General features: G+C 56.1%; 2 protein-coding genes across 3 annotated transcripts in view; one reads left to right on the plus strand and one right to left on the minus strand.

Moving 5' to 3' along the window:
* The window catches only part of CDC42BPB (CDC42 binding protein kinase beta), a 103,273-nt gene extending 97,412 nt beyond the window's left edge, over window positions 1-5,861 (plus strand). The window contains exon 38 of the mRNA XM_033107090.1: window positions 2,523-5,861. Within this exon, the coding sequence (XP_032962981.1) occupies window positions 2,523-2,654 (132 nt within the window). The 3' untranslated portion in view covers window positions 2,655-5,861. The remainder of the gene's footprint in view (window positions 1-2,522) is intronic.
* Window positions 5,862-6,438: 577 nt separating this feature from the next.
* On the minus strand, window positions 6,439-15,694 carry AMN (amnion associated transmembrane protein). Of its 2 annotated transcripts, XM_033107011.1 has the most exons (12): window positions 15,576-15,694; window positions 14,629-14,747; window positions 14,472-14,516; window positions 8,822-8,909; window positions 8,396-8,607; window positions 8,082-8,219; window positions 7,812-7,920; window positions 7,609-7,691; window positions 7,225-7,402; window positions 6,951-7,140; window positions 6,758-6,851; window positions 6,439-6,678 (listed from the first exon to the last, which is right to left on the minus strand). In XM_033107011.1, exons 1-12 carry the CDS (start codon window positions 15,616-15,618, stop codon window positions 6,598-6,600), a joined length of 1,380 nt encoding a protein of 459 aa, XP_032962902.1. In that variant the 5' UTR covers window positions 15,619-15,694; the 3' UTR covers window positions 6,439-6,597. The 2 variants fall into 2 exon arrangements, with proteins under 2 accessions (XP_032962902.1, XP_032962903.1); XM_033107012.1 differs by lacking the exon at window positions 6,951-7,140.
* Window positions 15,695-16,552: the final 858 nt, after the last annotated feature.

The raw sequence follows: 16,552 nt of genomic DNA on the forward strand, positions 1-16,552 counted from the left end.
CACACTGGCCTTTGCCACTTCCTCCCTCCAACTTGAAATCATCTTCACTTTACGTTAAGTTCCTTGTCTACGTTCCTCCTTCTGGAAGCTCTGCCCCACGGCGGCTGATTGTTTCCCCAGCAGCACACCTGTGACACCACATCTGGCAGATCTCTTTGTTCTCCCTTTTCAACAGTTTAACTATTTTTATTTTCTCCTTCAAATACATTTTAAACCAGGTTGTTGGCTCTCTAATAAAAAAGCACAAATTGGGATTACGTTGAATCGATTGATTAAATTGGGGGGGGGTCTTCTTCATCATTGTGACTTCCCCTTTGCGGGACCATTGCATGGCTCTCTAGTTGATGGTTTCTCTCCTACAGGTCGTGTGTGTTTGTGGTCAGTAAGTTTTCTCTTAAAATTCTAAGGTTTTTCTTGCCACTGGGAGTAGAATATAATCTCCTGTTACGTATTTGGTGCTTATTGCAGGTGTCTCTGCAAGCTGGTGACTGGGGAACGCTCTGAGTTCTGAGCGGCTCTGGTGTTCAGTTCATAGTCTTGGAGTTTTGTCTCTTTGATGCTGGTGTGGTGTGTATGTATGTGTGTGGTTGTGTGTGTGGCATGTGTGTGTATGGTGTGTGTATGGTGTGTGTGGCGTGTGTGATGTGTGTGGCGTGTGTGTTGTGTGTGTGGTAGGGGTGTGTGTGGGGGGTGTGGTGTGTGTGGGGGGTGTGGGGGTGTGTGTGGGGGGGTGTGGCACGTGTCGCCTCTCCCGGTGCTGCCAGGCCCCCAGGCTGGGGATTTGGATCCCGCCACCACAGGCTCTGTGCTCTGGCCAGGTCTCCCCCAAGGACGGTGCTGCCGTGGTTTCTGGCAAACACCTTGCACCTGGCACAGGAAGTGTCTCTTTCCAGCTCGAGAAGAATTTTCAATAAGGGGGGGAAATCGATATGAATCGGATGCTTTTTGATGTTTTCCAAAGTGACTTTCTTCTGTTTTCTCTCCGGCCTGTTAATGTCGTGTGTCAGAGCGCATTTCCTTGCATTCTGAGAATAAGTTCTCCTTGGGCGCGACTTGGTACTCCTACACGATAGATTCAGCTTGTGAACATTTTGTTGACAGTTTCTGCATCCGTGTCTGTCGTCAAGGTGCCCTGTTCCTTTCTTCTTCTGTGCTGTCCTCGGCCAGCACTGTGTCCCGGCTGTGCCAGCCTCGGCTCTGCCATCATACAGCCGTGCCCTTCCTGCAGGGCTCACAGACCTCCCTTCACTACCCGAGCCTGCTGGCTCTTTTGCGTTTGGTGTGAGTTAATGTTTGTATGTGCATGTGGGTACCCAGCACCATTTGTTGAAGACACTGTTCTTTCCCCGGTGAACGGTCTTGGTGACTTTGTCAAAAATCAGTTGACCGTAGGTTCTAAATTTATTTCTCGACTCTCAGTGCTGGTCCACTGCTCGTTATACTAGTATATGCCATGCTGTTTGGATTATGTTGCTGTATAGTACATTTTGAAGTAGTAACTTTGCAAAGTGTGAGTCCAACTTTTTTTTAATGTTGTTTTGACTATATGGGCCCCTTGCAATTCCATATAAATTTGAGGATTGCCTTTTCCATTTCTGCAAAAAAAAATAAAAGGAAAAGGAAAAAGCCATTGGTATTTCAATAGGGATTGCATTGAATCGGTGGGGGTATTGCCAGCTTAACGATATTTAGTCTTCTGATCCATGAACAGGGGGTTTCTTTCCATTTATTTATATCTTTAATGTCTTGTCAGCAATGTTTTATATATTTTAGTGAACAAATCTGTCAGCTCCTAGGTTACATTTATTTCTGCCTGTTTTATTCTTTTGGATGCTATTGTAAACGGCAATCCAAATTGTAAATTGTTTTAATTTCCTTTTCAGATTGTTCTTTGCTGGTAAATAGAAACACAACTGATTTTTGTGTGTTGATCTTATCTTCAGCTTTGCTGAATTTGTTTAATTGTTTAGTGAGGTCTTTGGGAATTTCTATATATAGAATCGTGTCATCTGTGAACAGAGACGACTTGACTCTTCCTTTCCAACGTAGATGCTTTTTTCTGTTTCTTGCCTAATTGCTCAGGCGAGGACTCCTGCAGTATGGGATGGCGGCACCCTTGTTTTGTTCATAATCTTAGGGAAGGCTTTGTGTCTCACCATCAAGTGGGAAGTTAGCTGTGGGTTTTTCATGGACACCTCTGTCATGTTGAGAACATTTCTATTCCTGGTGCTTTTATCACGAAAGCATGTCACGTCTGTGACTTGTGACTGTGTGGTTGTGGTGTTGTCTGGTTTCTTCACTGCAGGGTTGCTCATTCCCCTTTGTAATTATAATTTCTAAGTTGTTTACGGGGTTGCGCCTTGGTTTATGATCTCTCACCAGCAAGCCTAAGGACAGTGTGTGCTCTCCTAACAAGAAAGGAGAGAGCAATCACCACCTGTCCCCACAGACACCCACGTGGGGCTGGGCAACAGCCCCAGGGCAGTGGGTTCTCATACTGTCCCCCTTCTGTGTATCAACAGCCTGATTCAGACTCCACCAAACACTCGACTCCATCCAACAGCTCCAACCCCAGCGGCCCACCGAGCCCCAACTCCCCGCACAGGAGCCAGCTCCCCCTTGAAGGCCTGGAGCAGCCGGCCTACGACGCCTGAAGTCCCCGGCCCAGTACCTCACCATCACGGGCCAGGGAGCCGGGTGGCCTCCACCACCAGCGCCAAGACGGAGCTGACTGACCCTGCACTGTTGTCCAAGGAAGCATAGGGTCCATTTGTAGATATGGAGATGAAGAAAAATCTTTATTATAATAATGATCAGTTTTATGCCGCGGTGTTTGTGGCAGTTGACCAGATCCTGTCTGCACAGCTGTGAGGCGACACTGTTCCGTTTGCACATGAAGGACCAGCACACAGCCTCTCGTGCCGAGAACCAGCTGAGAGGGCGCGTGTGGCCTGCCGACGCCCCCCCCCGGGGAGCCCTGCATGGGCGGCTCTGCTCAGGAAGCAGACAGCTCGGACGCCTCAGGAACGAGTCTGTTCCCTCTTTCCTGAAACTTTCCTAGGACCATAAGAGAATAGTAGGAAGTTGTATGTCATTCCCAATGTCCCTAGAGTTTTGAAGACAGAGGAAGGTGGAGGTTAGTTTGTGGCCTTTACTCATTTAGCCATCACATAGCTGCAGAAGTCCTTCTGCCGACCTTGTAGCCATGGACAGAGGCCCATTCCAAGTGACGTCCGCCCTGCCCTGGGTCCCTGTGTTAGTCACCCCGAGTCACAGCCACGAAGTGTCACCAGTATCTACTACTGTGAAGTCAGCTGTGCTCTGTCTCCCACTTGCTTCCACAGCTTCTGCCTCCTGCCATAAAAGTGGGGGTGTCACGCAGCCAGGCCCTAGGCCTGCTGGGCCAAGAGGCCAGAGCCCCAGGGGGCCCAGTGGCAGGTTCCAAGACACCCCACCCCACCCGGCCCCGCCCCTGCATGGAGCCCCGTGATTTAGTGCCGTGTGGGTCGTGCAGGCTCCGCTGCCTGTGATGCGGTGACGCTCACCCTGTATTTACTCTCACCCTTCCTGTGTCATACGCGAGTAGTCAGGTCTGTGGTCTGTCTCCTTGAAAGCCAGCACACAGCTTGTCTTTGGCCCAGGACAGCTCTTCCCCACTCTCCCACCGGTCAGCGTTCTTGGAGAGGCTGTTTCAGACGTGCACTTAACCTTGAGTCGGCACTGAGTGACGTGGGCACCACCGGCCCGCCTGTGGGTGTCGCACACCCAGCACCTGCCCGCCCACCCACCCCCTGGGCCTTCTGCTGGGGCTGGCACCTGCTGGGGGTTCTGGTTTTTACTTTTTTAATGTAAGTCTGTCTTTGTAATTATTGAATCGTGAGAACATTTTTTGAACAATTTACCTGTCAATAAAGCAGAAGACGGCAGTTTTAAAGTTCTCGGTGGTTTGTCTGAAGGTAATGACCTGTCACCCTGAACGTGTCTGGGCACCCTCAGTGGTGCCGTGCTGGAAATGCCTCCCCCAAAGCCTTCTTGCTTGCAGGAGTTATTATAGGTCATTCACTCGGGGGTCACGCAAAAGGCCATCTGTGCCCACGGGGCGGACTGGCCTCTGGAACAGGGCCTTCTCACCTGCCAAGGTGTCGGTGGGGGCCCGCCTGGGGGAAGCTGTGCAGGAGGGGCTCCCGTGGGTGGGGCTGCCGAGAGCAGCAGAGAACCCTATCCACATGCACGCACACTGGCCCCACAGCAGCACTCGGGGACAGGATGGACAGGCCAGGCTGGGTGGCTGAGCACACTGGGGCTCTGGGCCTGATGGGCCAGTTTCCCCAATAGCAGGGACAGCCTGTGGTGGGGTGGATTATATGTGCCCTGCTGACACCCCCAGTAAGTTCTTGTTCTTGGTAAAATGAGGGCAGTGATAGAACCTGCCAAAGAGGGTGGTGTGAGGATACAATAAAGTGCCAAGAGCAACCAGTGAGCGCCTGGCACTATCCCTGAGGCTCTGTGCCAGTCAGCTTGGCCCAGCCCGTGCTCAGCGGCCTAAACCAATGGCCCTGCCCTCTGCTGCAGCGTGGAGCTCCTCTCCACTGCAGTCAGGCCCGTCTTGCTGGGGCCTCCGTGGGCACCCTGGGAAAGGAATGGGACACATTCCAGGAGTGCTGCTCCAAAGAGCCACCCAGAAGGGGTTCCCATCCCAGCTGTTCCCATTGTCTTGTCAAGTCACAACAGCCCTGACCTCCCAAGGGACAGATGGCAGTCTTGCCATGTGCCCACTAAGGAGCCTGGGAGCAGCAGAGACCACACAGGCACAGGTGAAGGCTTTCAGAAACACCTGTGTGAAATTGCAGCAACTGGGAAAGCAACAACAAGCGTGGAGGGTGCTGGGGGAGGGAGGAGGCTGCCTGCAGGCTTCGGGGTCACATGGGGTAGATCTTGGCCCCCAGTTTGATGTCTGTGCTGCACGAGGCCAGGACACCTGTCATGGGTCTGAAACAGACGTTCAAGTATCAGCCGTTTTTTAAAGATGAAACACGAGCTGTTGTAGCACAATGAATGGTATTCACACATGGAACACTACACAGCACCGAGTGACCACCACACAGACCATGGGGCATCAGACAGGTCCTGGCCACAAAGCGTGACTCTGATGATGGGCTTTCAAAAACTAACCCATAGTCAGAAGCCAGCAGAGTGCTGGGGTGGGGCTGCTGATGTTTCCAGACCCAGATGCTGGTTACACAGAAAGGTCGCTTGGTGACAGTTCAAGCCGGGCACTAGGAGTACTCCACGCATCCCGCTGAGTGGTCACCTTCGCACTGCTGCCCCGTCAGGTGTTGGGTGTCCTACTTGGGGCTGCTCAGTCCTGGCACCCACCCCCAGGTCAGAGCCACAATCAGAATGGGGAGGGCAAGGCCTGGCCTTGCAGTGATGGAAACCCAGCACCCCCAGGCTGCCACCTGCCAGCATTCTTCACATGCTCCACCACTGTGTGGGGCCTATGGCCTCCCACCCCTAGCAGGAGGGATCAGCCCACCCTGTCCCTCCAGGACAGTGTTCCTGGGACCCCCACTCTGAGCAGCCCAGTCTGTCCAATCTAGTGGATGCCGTGTCCACCTGGCTGTCCCTGTCGCCTGTAGCTTGGGCCTGAGCCGCTTGGAAATGGGGGAGAGGGGAGGGGTTGCGTAGCAGGCAGCGCAGCTTTCTCCACCCTCACCAGTGCTTCAGCCTCCCTGGCGCCAGTCACCTCCTGTCCTGCAGGGTGTCATGCGGGGGTCTCTGGTCCCGCTCCCCACATAAGAACACAGGACATGGTGAGGCCAAAAAAGGAACACCCACGGAGCCATAGATAGGGGAGTCATACCGCTATATTCTCGCTGGCGGCTGGGTTGGAGACAGGAAGCAGGAGCCAAACGATCCACAACCCACCATCCCAACCTCACTTGCTAATTGCAGTTCCCCTGTGCTAACTGCAATCCGCCTCTCTGCAAGCCGCAATCCACAATCCGCTTGCCAGCCACCATCTGCTTGCGAACCCCCATTTTCCGTTAGTGTAGCCACCGTAGTTATATTAGTAGCCAAAGGCTCACTGGTTACAGCTGACGGCCAACTAGCTACAGCTGATGGCCATCCAATCACAGTTGACGGCCATTTACTACCCAAGTGAGCACCTTTCCAGGTGAGGGCGAGAGCCTGGAAATTGCACTCCTGGCTCTGTCCCCACACCTCCCCTTTCCCTTCCAAGGGCTCCTCCAGCACAGGACAGAAAGCCTCCAGCGATGGCCAACATATAGTGCTCAGGGCTGCCCCCAGCGGCTGGGGACAGGCTGAGGGCCACCCCTCCCGTCCAACTGTGACCCATGCGGTTGCGGCCGGCCCTCCCAGCTCCCACCAGGGTGGGCAAGGGATGGGGGACAGCAGGCGGTGTGCCCACGGACATCAGGTTCCAGAAACCCTTTATTGCACAAGGCCACCCTGTGCTTGGCGGGAGAGGGGGAGGAGCGTGCAGACGGAGCAGGGATCCCGCAGGGCCAGGGACCCGCACACTCGGCAGGGTGACGCCGGGGTGGGAGCGGGGAGGGAGTGTCACGCGGCCGCTCAAGCCTCGGCCTCTGCAAACAGCGGGTTAACGAAGTAACTCTGGCTGGTGTTCCTGGCGTCCGCCTGTGAGGCCGGGGTCTGCAGGGGCGCAGAGTCAGGGGGAGCCGAGCGCCAAGCCCCGCCGGAGGCCCACCCCCCACTCCTGCAGCCCCCTCACCAGCTCCACCGAGCCTGCCACGTTGAACACCGGGTTGTGGAAGCCCAGAGGCGCCCCCGGCGGCCCGTCGGCCGCCTCGTCGTTCTTCTTCCACCTGAAAAAGGGGCCCCTCCTGAGCGGCGCACGCCCCGCGCACCTGAGCCCCGCCCCGAGGCCCCGCCCCGCGCGCCGTCGCCCCCGCAGAGCCCCTTACCTGAGCCTGCCCCCGCGGTGCAGCCACAGCGCCCCCGCCGACAGAGCCAGCAGCAACAGGAGCAGCGCGGCCGCCACCGCGCCCGCCAGGCCCGCGCGCGACCCTGGCCCCTCCAGTCCCGCCGCCGAACCGCCCCCGATAGGCGCGCCGGACTCGCGGAGCGTCGCCGACAGGACCCCGAGGGCCTCGCCTGCAGCGGAGGGCGGGGCTCATTCTCTCCCCGGCGGCGCGAGGCGGGGCAGGGCTGGGGAGCCGGTGGGGCGCCCGCGGTTACCGTGCTCGGCGACGTCCGCCAGGAGGGCCCGGGCCAGCCGCCCCGCGACGCCCCTCTCGGGCCCGGTCTCCGCCAGCACCACCTGGACCTCTGTGTCGGCCTCCGGGCCCGTGGCCTCGCGGGGCCGGGGCGGGCGCAGCACCTTGGACATAGCCATTTGCAGGCCCTGGTACTGGGGCTGCGGAGCGGGACAGGGTTGGCCGGGGAACTCGGCCCCTCAGACCTGCGGGGACGTTGGTTGGGAGCAGAGCCAAATGGTGGACAGGTGGGCGGAGAGTGGACGCGTCAGTGAGGAGGCGGAGTGGGGCCTCGGGGTCCCTGCGCAGCGGCAGGTCCCAGCAGGGGGCTCCGAAGGGGACCGGGGTGGGCGCGCGGCCCCATTACCAAAGTCAGGAAGTCGTGCAGCAGCCGCTCCCGGTACCGCTCCAGGTCAAAGGCTGGGCCGTGGGTCAGCGAGAGGATGGCTCCTGCGGCAGGAGGGTAGGGGTCAGCATCGCGGGCCCAGGACCGACAGGAACACTGGGGCTGGGGACGAGTCAGGGTGGTCAGGCCGTCCCAGTGAGCAGGGACCAGGCGAGGACTCTCACCACAGAGGTCGCAGCACTGCCCCTCGGGCTGGAGAGCTTCGTGGCAGGCGGCCGAGGGGCAGCGGCCGCCCAGGGGCTGGAGCAGGGCTGCGCAGATCCATGGCTGCACCTGGAGGCGGAAAGCGGGGTCAGCGCAGAGAGCTCGTGGGGCAGACCTCAGCGAGAGAGGCCTGCACCCCAAGAGGCAAGCGAGCCGTAGACGACTGGGCCAAGCGGCCCGGGCCCATCCCCGCGCGGTGCCCAGGCTGCCCTGCTGCGGGCCGCGCTCACCTCGGAGTTGCCGCAGACGCAGCCCGACGGGTCAGCGCAGGCCTCGGGGTCCACGCTCAGCGCGCCGGGCCCGTGGAAGTGCAGGCGGCCGGCGCGGGACTCCAGGAAAGCCAGCAGGTCCTCGTTAACCGTGTATTTCTGCGGTGGCCAGGTCGCCAGCAGAGCCAGCCCGAGAAGGGGACAATATGGGGACCGCTCAGAAACCACGTGTCCAGACTACAGGGTTGGTAGGCGCCCTGGGGAGGGGCCCTGCCAGAGCAAAGGCTCGGAGCTGAGACCTTAGCCCCTGCCGCGTCTTTGCGCGCCCCACTCACCTGGCCCAGAGCCCAGATGCTGCGGACGCGAATGGGGCGGGCGCCCAGGCCAACCCGGAAGGAGGCGTTGGGCGGAAAGACGACGTCGTCGTGGCGGCAGGGCACGCGTTCGGCATCCACAGAGAAAAGGCCATGCACCTCATCGCGGGAGCGCCACGAGCGCGGGTCGTGCCACGAGAAGCGGTCCGGGTCGAGGAAGAGCGCTGGGGCACCTGGGCACAAGTCCACCGCCCAGACCCGGCCCCTAAGGCACGCCCCCGCCCCCAAGACGTGCCCTCTGTCCACGCCCCTCATTGAGACAGGACCCCATCCAAGCCCCTCCCCTAGACCCCAATCCTCCAACCTGGCCCTGCCCCCCAGAAATGCCCTCCAGTCAGAAGACTCTCCCACAGAGAACCTGCCCCCGGCCTGGCGCGGCCCTCTCACCTGTGCTACAGTCTGGGTCCGAGTTGGTGTGTGAGGCGCTGAATCCAGCTCCTGAGGCCAGGACAAATTCCCCGTCCAGCGGCAGTAGCTGCAGGAAACGCAGGCTGAGGCGGCGCCACCAGTGGTCCAGGGCGCGCGCTAAAGTCCCAATCTGCGCTCACTGCCCTCCCCCTCACCCCCCACCGCTGGGAAAGAGAACCTAGACCGCAAGGAAGCAGGCAGGTGAAGTCCGGGCCTGGGTGCTCCTCACCCTGGCTGAGGGTCAAATAGGTCGAAGGGAGCAGGCTGAGGAGCAGGACCAACCCTGAGACCTGGGAACATGGAGAGTTTGGGGCAGGGTGACACTTGCCAGGGCTGTTGCTCCCCCCACCCCCTTTTCACCCCTGAGAAAAGTGTACAAGCCAAGGGTTCACGGGTTCCAGGAACCCATGCCACTGAGAAATCTAAAGGCAGCCCTGAACCTTGTGAAGGAGAGGCGGAGGCTGCAGGTGGGAAGAGAAGGGGTGCCAGGGGTGGCAGGGAGGATAGGGGCTTCGGTGTCACCCGTCTCCCCTCCAGCCTGGGCAGCCGGTTCACCACAGAAGCCCAGCCACAGCCCCGGCCTCAGAGGTCAGAGGAAATACTGCAGCAGGAAGGCCAGGAGAGGGAGGACTGACAGGCCACCTCCCCTCCAAGCCCCAGGATCCCCACCCCTACTTTCGACCCCCAGGGTTGGGGATGGAGGTGAGTGCTGAGCCAGGGGAGCAGCTCAGTGCAGGAGTCATGAGGGGTTCAGGCTCATCAAGGGCCACCCACCCAGGGCCCAGCCTCCTGTCCCAACTTGGTGGGCAGGGCCTGCTCTTCAGCCCACCTCCAAGCACTGGACCTGACCAAGAGGCTGACCCCTGGGGGGATGTGAGGTCCCCCCACACCCGAGGGCACAGCACTGACCACAAGGTAGTGCCACCCACAGGCCCAGGGCAAGCCATGGGGACAGACGGACACGCTATGCCTCAGGAAGAGTGCAGGTATTAGCAGGGTGAAGCATGAACTCATTTTTTAAAAGAACCAAAGGAAAAAATACAAATAAATCATGAAAAACAATACTTGAGAGGAAGAGCACAACAGGTAAGATACTTTTTTTTCTTTTAAGGAGGGTACAGCTCACAGTGCCCCATGTGGGGATTGACCTAGCAACCTTGGTGTTATTAGCACCACGCTGTAACGAACTGAGCTAACTGGCCACCCCAACAGGTAAGATAAACATGAGGATTGATCGAGCTGAAGAACACCTAGTAACTTAGGTATTTCTGTTAAGGAACTCTCCAGAAGATAGCAGGAAAGGACTGAGAGAGAGAGAAATCAGGAAAGATGGAGGGTCAAGGTCAAAGTATCAAAATTCAGATACAAGGGGTGGGAGAGAAGAGAAAATATTGAAAGAAACAATGAAGGTGAATTTTCCAGATTTAAGGAAAGCTGGGAAACTTGAGATTGAAAGGTCTCATTGAGTGCCAAAAGGGAAACAAGGGAAGTCACACTTAGACACATGACAGTGTGCTTATGAATATCAAAGACCCCAAGAATATTATAAAAGCTTCACAGAGAAAGAACAGCTCACCCAAAAAAGAAAATTGGAATCAGGTTTCTCAGCAACCACAACGACGCAAAAAGGCAATAGAATAATATTTTGTATACTAAAAGAGAAGAACTTTCCATCAAAATTTTATATCCAGACACACTTCCATTCAAATTCAAGAGCATAATAAAAATATCCTCAAGCCTAAAAGACGTCAGATGGTTGCTATACAAAGACCTATCCCGAAAACAGGCATGGAGAAAGTGAGAAGGAAAGATATCCAGAAGCTGTGAAGAGATATAGGAGGTAAAGGTGATAAAATGGTTTGGTAAAACTTATTGTTGACTTTTTAAATTTTTAAAAAGTTAGTACTACATATGACAAGGGAGGAGGAAACCAAAAGGACAGGGGCATACACTATAGAACTTGTTTGTCAAGGGAAGATACAGATATTGAAAATTTTAAGAAATCAAAAGGAGGGTCAAACATGAAAACCTGGATGAAATATGTAAAATTCTAGAAAAATTTAAAACACCATTATTGGCACCAGAAGCAATAGAGAATTTGAATACACCAGAAAGCATTAAAGAGACTAAAATATTACTCAAAGACCTCCTATTTTCAAAATCTCCAGCCCAAATGTTTTTACAGGTAAAGTATACTAAACTCTCAGGGAACGATTTCTTTTTACAGAAACTGTTCTGGAAAACAGAAAAAATAACAGAAATTGCCCAGTCCGTTTTATGAGGCCAATGTGATCTTGATTCCAAAACCAGATGAAGGACAATCCAAAAGAAGAAAATTACAGGCTTATTTCATTTATAAATAAATGCAGATGCAAAAATCCTATATAAAATCTTAGCTGACTAGATCCAATAGTTTTAAAAATACATGGTGGTCAAAGGGATCATGTCCCAGGAACACAGGCAGGAAGGACTGGGGACTTCCCGGTGGTCTGTAGAAGGATGTCCCAGCAGATGGCAGTGAAGTCTTATACTAGGAAAATCAGTATGACAGGGAACAAGACTCTTGAAGAAGAGGGACGTGTGAAGAAGTGGCACACGGAGGTGCACACGGATGGTGACAGGAGGACGCCAATCTCGCAAGGATGGTTCAATCCCAGAACACATCATTAACTGGCTACAGGAGGGGAGAAAATCCCATCTCAGTCCATGTAGAAAAAAACTGAAGGAGTTTGACAACCTAGTTATGATTTTTTAAAAAACTGCTAGCAAACTAGCAGTAGAATTTCTACAATTTAATAAAGTTAATGTACCAAAGCCCTACACTCAATGGAGAAACTTGACATGCCTTCTCTTTGACATTGGAACAAAACAAGTGCACCCACTTTTGTCACTTTTGTTTAACATAGGGGTAGAGGTCCTGGACAATGCTATAAGGAAAGGAGAAGAGATAAAAGGAGTTAGGAGTGAAAGGGAAAAGGAACAGCTGTCATTATTTACAAAAAAAACACAACTAGAGAACATAATTTTAAAAAACTAAGCTCCATTCACAATAGAAACCAACTATAAAGTATTTATGAACTAACACTATACAAGACCTCTGTGGGGACCACTTAAAAACTCTGGTAGATCCGGAATACATGGAGAAAGTCCATGCCCTTGAATGGGTAACTTGCTAGTATAAAGCTGTTGATCCTTCCCGATCAAAAGCCCCAGGTTTTGGTGGTGGTGGTGGTGGTGGTGGTGGTGGTGGTGGTGGTGGTGACGTTGTTACCTGACAAACCTGCTCCACAATTCTCCGTGACACTCATGTCCACAGAGTACTAGTTGACCTTGTAACAGAAGAGCGAAGGGCTCGAGTTGTGCGGATGGATATTAAGACGTCCCACAGAGCCACAGCATGACAGCATGGTTCCGTCAGGACATAGGGAGAGACTGAAAGGGACGCTCAGAGAGAGCGGTGTCTGGTGACGAGTGACGGCAGCGCCCATTCCAAGGGCAACGCTTCTGGTTTCGGGGAGGACGTGGGAAATTGGGTGCATTCTAAGAAGAAAAATAAAGCTGGTTCCCTAGCTAGCGCCCCGCTCAAACACGTGCCCTTGATGGCAACACTGTGACTTAACAGACATAATAAATATATGGTTGTTTACGGTTGTGACTGAGGAGCAGGCCAGGGATTTTTAAACAAAACAGCAAAACAGTTATAAGGCATTGGATGTTCATTTGATAAAATATAATGGGGTTTTTGTTCAGTGAAGGGCAGCGCATGAAAAGTTCACAGTGAGAAGACCAATCGTGGATTGATGGATAGAAAATAGGAGGTTCCCCCAAACAAGAAAACTGGGCAAAACGTAGAAATGGAAGGGGAGAGGGAGCTCAGGAGGAAGCAAGTCCTAGAAATACAAACTAAAACCTGAGAAAAACAAATTAAAACACTGCTATCCCCACGCCTGTGACTAGGGCGACATATGTGCTGCAGGACAACGCTAGGCTCTGGGCATCGTGGAGGTGGGGACCCCCATGCAGTAGGGATGTGAGGGGCCTCAGGCAACGCTGGGTCCATCCACCCTGCCCCGGCTTCTGCGGGGACCCCTGGGCCATTGCCCCAGGTCCCTAGGCTCCTTGAAGTTCCCACCAGGTTCTCTGAGGAGGCCTCCATGCTGAGAAGAGCTTGGGGAGGTGAGGGGGTGCCCCAGTGGCCGTGCACTGGGATACGGGTGCCTGGAACCCCCAAAGGGAGGAGGGGCGGCTGGGGAATGGAAGGGCGGATGGAGGGGCCTGTCTGGCAATGAATGAATGTTGTCTCCCAAACTCTTCCAAATCATCAAAGGAATGAAGTTGGACAAGAGGGCCCTAGGCTCCAGCACCCTACCCCAACTAACTCCCTTGCCCTCGGATCCCCCACCTGCTCCAGGCCGCTACCTGGTTGCCAGGGTTACCGCGAGCTGTGGGGGCGGGGCGCTGGGTCCAGCCACTCCCCCCAGGCCTCTGACGCCTCCATACCTTAGTCATTGCATTGGACAAATGTGGAAGGGCTTCCTGACTCCAGCTCTGCCGGGATGGGACAACCAGCCTCTGCCCAATGCCCCCTCCCCAAGTCTCCTGATCCCCCCAGCCAGGCCCCCAGTTGGCCAGGCTCCCAGAATTCATGCCGTTTTTTTGAAAATCAGCAATTGATGGAGCTGCCTCGGAGTGGACATTCGGCCTGGGATCCCCAGACCCTGCAGGAGATTAGGCAGGTGGGGTCACCAGATGGCCCCCAGTCACCCACACAAATCCAGTGGCCTCTGGTGAGGACCCCAACCCTGGAACTCACACACAGAGAATATCCCTGTTAGTTCCCCTCTTGCTTGGAATCAGTGACCCTCACTGTGTGACATGATGGCAGGTCCGCAGGTGACTGGACAGTGATCCACCCCAGGGAGTGCTGGGCCCTGGGGTGGCACAGCTCCACCACCAGTGGGCCCTGAGACCCTTAATTCGATGCTTCAAAGTAGGGGTGGGCCACCCTTTCAGCAATGGGCCAGACAGTCAATATTCTAAGCTTTGCTGCTCACGCGGTTTTGTCACAGCTACTCAACTCTGCCGTTTTGGTGTGATAGTGGCCATAGATGTAGTGACCGGATGGGTGGACTGTGTTTGATAAAATAATTTACAGACACTGAAGTTTGAATTCCACATAATTTTCACTAACCACAAAATAGTGTTCTTTTGATATTTTTCCCCATTTAAAAATGTGAAACCCATTCTTAGCCTTAGCTGGAAAGGGGTATTTGGGCAGCTTGCTGACCAACTTTTAACAGATAGCCGGAGTCTTTCTCACCGGCCCTATTAGAGCCTTTAATACTGTGAGAAGCTCCAGGCAAGTGCAGGTTGCAGCATTTCCCATGTTAGGTGGTTATGGAACCTGTTTTCCCCCTAATTCCTGTCGTTGCCTGGACACCAGCGTTCTGGGCAGTGGTTTGAGAGAAAGGTCCCCTAGAGTTCTGATGGGGAGGATTCTGGAACCAGGACAGGAAAGTCTTGGGGGGTGAGTGCCTCTCATTGGTTTTCCCCGACCTCCCAGAAGCCCATCCAGAGGCGTGCACGGTCCTCTGCCTCCACCCACCCCCGCGGCGCAGCCGCCCCTCACCATGTTGGTGACGCTGTGACCTTCTCGAACTAGGACTGACACCATCTGCAAGAAAAAGCGGCATCAGCTTTTCTTGGCCCCTACGGGGCCCCCACCCCCAAGACCACGTGGGTCCGAGGGGCCAATTCCCCCCAACCCCAGTGGGGGCCCCAGGGACCTTGTCCGCAGGGAACTCCACAGCGGCTCCAGCGCAAGGGGTCCGGTTCTGGCTCCAGTTGGCGGCAGTGTCGAAGTCGGTGTTGGGCACCCAGATTTTGTAGGCGGCCCGGGTCAGCACTAGGGAGAGAGCGACTGAGTGCTTCGGGTGCCCGCGGCATCTGGGTTCCATCCCAGAAGTCCCGTCCCTCAGGGAGGACGATCTGGCCCAGAGAGGGGCAGCTGCCGGCGTGGGTCACACAGCCGGGCGCAAATGGGGTCCCGGAGGCGGCCCAGACCAGGCCTCGCCTCCCGGCGGCAGATCAGACCCCGCGGAGTCCCGCCCCGGCCCTGACGAACTCCTACTGGATCTGCAGAGCCCACTCAAACGTGCCCTCCTCCAGGGCGTTGGGAAAGATCGTCTCTTTGCCCCGCCCCCCCGTTTTGCCCGGTGCTGGAGCAAAAGACCCGGCTGGGCAAAGATTGTGACAATCAAGGACGGAGGTGAATGGGACAGTGGTCTCTGCCAAATACAAGGGGCTGAGGGCTGGCGGGGACAGGCCAGGAGGGCTCTGAACCAGAACTGTGTCCTGAGGGACCCGCGAGAGACTTCAGAGAGGGGACAGGGCCGGGGTGCAGTTTTTAAAGCTCCGGGACGTTGGGTGCGGGCACCGGAGACACGCGCTGGCCTGGTGCTCTGACGGAGAGTCAGCGGCACCCTCGGGACGGGGAAACTGAGGCACGCTGTGGCGCCTCGCAGACTCCCGCACGCAGACGCTACTTTTCGCAGGGAAGAGGGCGCCCAAGCCAAGGAGCGCGGCCCCCGCGGTGGGCTGACCCCGGGCTCCACGCCTCCCGCGCCGCCGGCTGGGGTTGCGCCGGTGGGACCCGGGCCGCCCACATCTCGGGGGAACCTCAGTATTGGTCTGCCCCGCTGCCGTGCTGGCCCCATCAGTGCGCCTCGCTTACCGCAGAGCTGCAGCCACAGCAGGACCCGGCCCAGCGCGCCCATCTCACCGCCCCTCGCGCCAAGCCGCCAACCAGGACTTTGCCCCGCGGAGCCCACGTGACCTGGTGGAGTGGGGGCCACCAGGACAGTTACACATTTACCTCCAGACCCGCCTGGGCAGAGTCTCCAGGTCCCTGTGAGGCGCCTGCGAGGCCCCGCTCCTCCTCCTCCAGGATCTGAGGACCTTGGGTGCCCAGGAAGTGGGGTGGTCAGGATCCACCTGCCCGGGGCAATGGGTGTGTTGCGGGGCGAGTAAACAACCTTTGGGCTCCCGCTTCTCTGTTCTGGGGCTGGGCAGCACCCAGTCTGTCCACCTGGTGAGGCTGGGTGTCCACTCTTCTTTCAGGCAGGGCCCTCCTGCCTCCTGGCCTGGTTGGACTGGGAACCCAGAGGGGTGGATGGAGGTGGGTGTACAATGAAGGACTGTGGGCGAACTACTCAGCCTTGGAAACCCCAGGGCCTTCCTCCTTCCAGGTCATGCTGCCCTCTCCTGCATCCCCACCCCTCACCTGCGAACCTCCCGTCACTAGTACCCTTCACTCTGAGGGGTCTCAGCTTCTCCCACACAAGGATGGAGCCTGCTGCGGGGGTGCTCTCACCTCTGCGCCCTGGGTAGGGGCAGTGGCTTCTCTGGGAAGGAGTGAGCTCATCAGCTCCCCTACCCCTCCCCGCACTTTGTCCTGGTGGGATGGGGCACCTATTCTCAGCGACTCAGAGGTGCCAGCCCTGCCCAGAGGGGTGGGCTCCCAGCCCAGCCGGGAGTTTGGCCGTGCCTGCCTGCTGGGCTCACAGGAGGCTCCATCCTCTGTAGCCTGACCAGGAACAAAGGGGCTGTTTGGGGTTACATCTGTTTTGCCCTTTGTCTTATTTCTTGCTGGAAAAGTTGGGCCTCTACTCCTCTGTTGATTGGGCCTCCACTCAGGAGAGGCTGGCCCTG

This window comes from Rhinolophus ferrumequinum, chromosome 6 (assembly GCF_004115265.2).
Source record: "Rhinolophus ferrumequinum isolate MPI-CBG mRhiFer1 chromosome 6, mRhiFer1_v1.p, whole genome shotgun sequence".
NCBI classification, from domain to species: Eukaryota; Metazoa; Chordata; class Mammalia; order Chiroptera; family Rhinolophidae; genus Rhinolophus; species Rhinolophus ferrumequinum.